General features: G+C 36.6%; 1 protein-coding gene across 1 annotated transcript; it reads left to right on the forward strand.

Moving 5' to 3' along the window:
• Positions 1 to 205: 205 nt before the first annotated feature.
• On the forward strand, positions 206 to 4,948 carry srxn1 (sulfiredoxin 1 homolog (S. cerevisiae)). The gene is made up of 2 exons (XM_042492096.1): positions 206 to 468; positions 1,904 to 4,948. The coding sequence occupies exons 1-2, from the start codon at positions 247 to 249 to the stop codon at positions 2,111 to 2,113; spliced, it is 432 nt and encodes a 143-aa protein (XP_042348030.1). The 5' UTR covers positions 206 to 246; the 3' UTR covers positions 2,114 to 4,948.
• Positions 4,949 to 6,000: the final 1,052 nt, after the last annotated feature.

Genomic DNA, 6,000 nt, shown 5'->3' on the forward strand with positions numbered 1-6,000 from the left:
AGAACATTTTATCCGAAATTTTAACGAAACAAACACGAAGTTTTACTTAATTTAGTAATTTAAATGCCAAGTATGCTAACACTGACCGACCACGGTGGGCGTTGTAGCTTATATTATGATTGACAGCGCGGCGGACCAATGAGAACCTTCCTTTAAAGCCGTTACGCATTACGTAAACAGAACGGCATCCAGGAAGTGAAGAAAAACTCAAACAGGACGCTGTTGTCCGACGGTGTCGTTTATTAAATGTTTCGCTTGTGGCACGGCGCTAAAACTCAGGTGAAACTCTCGGTTTTATATGTAAGAAATATGTCCACTCAGTGCGACGCGGCGGACGTTGAAAGCAACAGGTCGATTCACTCGGACGGCCTCGAGGAGGTTCATAACATCCCGATGCAGGTCATCATCAGACCGATCCCTCCGGAGCTGGACGAGCAGAAAGTTCAGAGTCTGATGGACACAATAAAGGTAACATTTTTCAGTGTTTAACTGTTAATGAGACTCATTTTAAGTTGGCAAATTAGATGGCCTACAACACTGCTGTGAATGAGTAAAAACAAACACTACACGTAGAGGTGGAAGAAGTATTCACATCTTCACTGAACTATTTGAAACCAAATTTGCTTCATTTATTTGAAAACATGGGAAGAAGGCAATGTGCAACAACAAAAAACAAAAAAATAATAATAATGGGAAAAAAATATTTGCTTTTTTATGTCCTTTGGGCTGTAATAACAAGAATCATTGTTTATTTATTTATTTTTTTAACATACCCCATCATTTTTTAAATAAAGGCCTTTACCAAACTGTTGAGATGGCCATTTATGGTAATGATAAAACAGAGAAAAAAAAAAAATCAGAATTTAAAATCATTTACTGTTATAATTCTTGAAAAATGTTTGTGTACCAACATAAGCAATTTCCAGTATAACCAGTATTATTTCCACACATATTAACCATTACAGGACTTTGAAAATGTCTCAGAAACAGTGAAAATATCATACTTAAATCTTCTTTCACCAAATTTGTAATGGACTAACAATAAAGATATGGTATTAACAATAGTGAATATTCATCCCTTTTTTGTTTAATTAAAAAATGTATCTTAGCATCACTACTTTTACCATAAAAGGCCAACTCAACCATTTGGTAAAACCTGGTTTTAGACGGTAAAAAAATCAAACTTACGATTTTTTTCACCATAGATATAATGGATAAAATTAAATGTATCATTTAATAACAATGAATGATCATTCATGATCATGATCACTCCGGTATATCTATATATAGCAGAAAATGGTCAATTTTAGTTTCATTATCCTAGCTTACCATAGAAAGCCAAATCAACGGTTTGGAAGAGCATATTTAGAAAAAAATATTTGACTCTTATTACATTCTTGACCCTTATTAGATAAAAATGAGAAATTATTTTTTAAAAAAGAAAAAAAACAAAATAAAATGCTTACAATTTGAATTGTATTTAAAAAAAAATGACATATAACACATTTTCCCTTTTTTTCAATGGAATTTTCTAAATTTACTGATTTCTTGCAATTTGTGACGTTTTGTGTTTTTGAAAGACGTTACAACAATTTGCTCGAGGTTCAAATAATTACAAACTTATGAAAGGCATTTGAGTGCAGCCCAAGAAAAGTGAAGACGATCCATGTGTCAAAGAGTTAAGTAAAAGTAGAAATACCACGATGTAAAAACACTCTGTAACGTATGTATGTACGTACCTGTATGTACTCACTACACAGAATTGCCCATTTCAGAATAAAATACTGGATGTTAGTGATGCAATACTGTGTAAGCATCACTTTTGAAATATACAATTTTTTAAAGACATTATTTGCAATCTTTTTTTTCTCTAAACTTGCTGTATGAATATCTTTCCTTCCAGGAGACAGCAGACATCAGTGTTGTTCCTCCCATCGATGTGCTCTGGATCAAAGGCAGCGAGGGCGGAAACTACTACTACTCTTTTGGAGGCTGTCACAGGTTTGCCGCGTATCAGAGGCTCAACATGCCGACCATCCCGGCCAAGCTCATCAAATCCAACATCTCAGACCTCAAAACTTACTTGGGGTCTTCGACACCTGATCTGCGGTGATGCTGGAGCAGCTTTTTGAGAGACTTGTCTCAGGTGGCTCACACACTCAAACACTGTTATGATTTTTCAGTTGCAGCTGCAGAGCAAAGGATTTACCAGCAGGGGGAAATGTAACTCTGTAGTTAAACACAGTACATTTATCATTTGAAACAATTGAAATCTAATTTAAAGGGTGTGTGTGTGTAGATTGTGTTTTTGTTTATTATACCATTTCACCAAGTCGTCTGTCATTTTACACCTTGAAACACAACTTGTACTTGCACATATGTGGATATATCTGAATGACACAAAGCTAAGATGCAAATCTTGGGGCCTTTTTTCACGGCAGACACATTAAGTTGTCATAGTAAGAGAAGCACAGGTGTTAACATTTACATCGGCTACGTTTTCATGTACAAAATGTTCCGTTTTTTTGCCCTTATTCCAAAAAGACAATATCGCAACCGAGCCGTTGCAAGGCGGTTTAAGTGAATATTTCCCGTTTACAAGCAGCCGTGCGTATTCTGATCAGTGTGCCCCAACATGTTGTTCATCACATCAAAATATCGAAAATTGGACATCAGGAGCTGCTTGTGCAATTTTTACTGCTTTTTTTTTTCCAAAATTGATTTTTTCAGTGAAGTTGAAGTTTTTCACCAGAGGCGGACTTGTTCAACCATGCAAACAAAGCCTCCATCTTTGGTTGTTTCAATCACCCAGCTGACCATTGGCATTGTCAGATGTCGATATTTGGTTTAATTTAGGTTGTGGTGTCTGGTGACCAAAATTCAATGTTAGGACAATGTTTAACGCCACCATTAATTTGATGTAGAATACTGAAGACAGATGACGTTGATATTTGTTGGTTTTAAGTTGTGTTGTTATGTAACCAAAATTCAATGTCTTCCAAACATCTCATGCCAATGTCACTTTGATGTAGAATAACGACATTAATTCATAAGGTATAAGGAACAAAACCCAACGTCTGCAAAATGACTTAATGTTGACATCCACACAATGTAAAATTCTAACTTCATTTCAATCAAGATTTAGCGTCTGTCTGACATAAGAGTCCAACGTCTTTCTGACGTTGTATCTTCTTGAAAAAGTCGGCATTGCGATATTTGTGCATATCCAAATACTTGTTGATATACAAGTCTTTTATAATGTTTAAAAGGGGATGCGTTTCTCATTTGTACCAAAAACGTGAGGATTTTTGGGGCTTTGCAAACTGTTGATTTGTGCACAACGCATAAACAGGCAAGGAGTCGTGTGTCACATCCAACAAATGCTCCTAAAATCTGAACAATACGGGCATATCCCGCATGTCTTAATCAGAAAATTCTGCATTCAGAAAAAGCCCAAGTATCCCATGAGAATATGTTTTTTTACATTGTTGAATTTTGTATTCAGGATATTGTCATATTTGGAATAATAGTCAAATATTAAGGTCTGTGTAAACACACCTATAGTCTCTGTTCTGTTCAAATGTCCCAGTAAGCCACTAAAGTGTGCCCGTTAGCCAGAATGCACCATACTAGGACAGTCATCATTAATTTTACTATTCGCACCTGTCCTTTTCCTGCTGTGACATGTCAAAACATGCTCTGCAGAGGAAACAAAAGGCTCATTGAATCCACCAGTGGTTTCCTTCAAGTGCACCTTTTGAGCTCCTTCTACTGAGTTCTGGGAAAAGATTTAAATATTGTCGCACATTCAAGTTATTTTAGTCTGAAATTATATCAAAAGGTCCCTGTAGTCAGTCTTTTTATTTTTTCTTCTTGGCACTGGTGTTAATTTTAGTAATCAAACGTTGCAGAGCTGCTTTGTGTGCAGCAGCAGAATATGAGAAGGAAATGTGCATTATTTTTATTTATTTGTTAAAGTGCACAAGTAAAGGAGGAAGAAATGTTGCACAGAGTATCAAAAAGGTATGAAATCTCACACACAGTAAGGTTTGATTGTGATGTTTCAGACAGCGCAAGACGGAAACAGAAAGGAGCCTATAGAGCAGATGGTTTGGGGAGGGAGTCAGGTGTTATGAGAATTATGAGAACGTCAGGGTGACAGCGTCTTGTGTCAAAATGCAAGATGTTGAGTCTTGCTTTCTTTTTTTTTTTTTTTTTGCATCATCACTCTTTCCTACTCGTCATCTCTGGTCCCTCCCAAAACCATGCAGTCTTGCTGCTGTCGTCCAGGTCAGCTTGTATGAAAACCCCCTTAAACCAAAGTCTTTTCTCACTGCCCTGAAGTGCCAGCAGATAAAATTACTTTACAAATTTGGCTTATTCTTCACACTGCAGTCTCTGCAGTGCACTGCACTACAGATAGTTAGTTGTTTTCAGATTCTGGTTACTTTATTAACCTAATATGTAGGTTTGGTTTGCGGTCAAAAGTTTAAGGCATCCATTGACAGTTTCAGACACTACTTACAACATACTGGATAAAACATGACAAGACGGTTAACGATAAAACAATAAAAGCGCCCCAGTGCTAAACAAAATGTTAAATATATAAATACCAATAATAACCAAACACTAAAATGAAAGCTATGAATAAATAAATCATAAATAAAGGCTGCAATTTCTCCACAGCTTGTTTATCAGTGTGATGGCAGCTGGAACAAAAGTGTTTTTTTTTTAAATAGCGCTTGATTTTACACTTTGAGACTAAAAACCTGTTTCTAGAGGGGAGGAGCTGAAACTCATTGTGCAAAGGCTTGTCATTGAAAATGATATTGGCTGGGTCACATAAAGATATTATATTGTGCCGAGATATGAGGCAATATATCGTCTTTGATATTGGATTTTGTTATATTGTGATATTGAATAAATGGTGTTTTTTCTGGATTTTAAAGGCTGCATTACAGTAAAGTGACATACTTTTATTTTATCACATAGTGCCACTTATTTTAATACTTGCATTTACCCACTTAGTCATTTTATCTACGTTACTAATGATTATTGATCAAAAATGGAATTGAGTTATTTCTTTTTCAAAGTACCAATAGTCATTTATACAATGTTGTCACATCAAAGAGGGAATTTAGTAAGAAAAAAAAACTGTACTGTTTGATTCTGTCTCCCAAATCATAGCGTTAATGAAGTGCTTTTGAGGAGTTAAAAGATATAGCTTAGAAATATCGCAATATAATTGACTCTTAACCATGACTCAAAGGAAAAAGATAAAATCGATGCTCAAAAAGCATGATAAAATAATGTCATCGTGGTTTTATCTACATGGAAGAACAGTTTTCTCACACAGTGTAGTCGCTGATGCCCCTTTTTACACACAGCTGCACAATTTTCTTCAAAGTTCAGTTTTGATTGCTATGATGAATAATGCTGACGTACATGTTTGTTGTTAATTTCGACCTTGAGACTGTTTCTCTCGCCTCTCAGTCTTGGAGGAAGGAACTGCAGGTTTGCAGAATAATGTAGGTAACCTATACATCATAGGTCGCTGCACAGAGACGAGGTCCTTCTGACATCAGCGCCTTCACAATGCGAGCCCAGAGCTGCTTGATGGTCTCCCTTTGTGGCCATCGAGGAAATGAAGGGAGACCTGAGGGCAGCTTTTACCGACCGGCCCTAAAGGACTCTAAATTTCAACTCTAAATCGTCGCGTGTGAGAAGACTTCCTGTGGCTCGCTCACTGTCTGGAAGTAACCATATCCTCAAAGGCTTTTTGACACGCAACACCGGTATGAAAAAATATATTGCACCTGTTGCTTTGGGGAGCGGTTTCCATGGGTGGTTCTGTATGTTTTATCTTTGAGGATTTAAACAGATCAAGGGGGTTTAAGGGGCTAAGAAGAGGAAGTGTTTTTGTGGCCGACAATTCTTATCGTGTACGTTTTTTCCCGTTCGTGTTGTATTGTTCAGCAGGGACTGAACTAATGAATTTGT

The sequence above is a fragment of the Plectropomus leopardus genome, chromosome 8, assembly GCF_008729295.1.
Source record: "Plectropomus leopardus isolate mb chromosome 8, YSFRI_Pleo_2.0, whole genome shotgun sequence".
NCBI classification, from domain to species: domain Eukaryota; kingdom Metazoa; phylum Chordata; class Actinopteri; order Perciformes; family Serranidae; genus Plectropomus; species Plectropomus leopardus.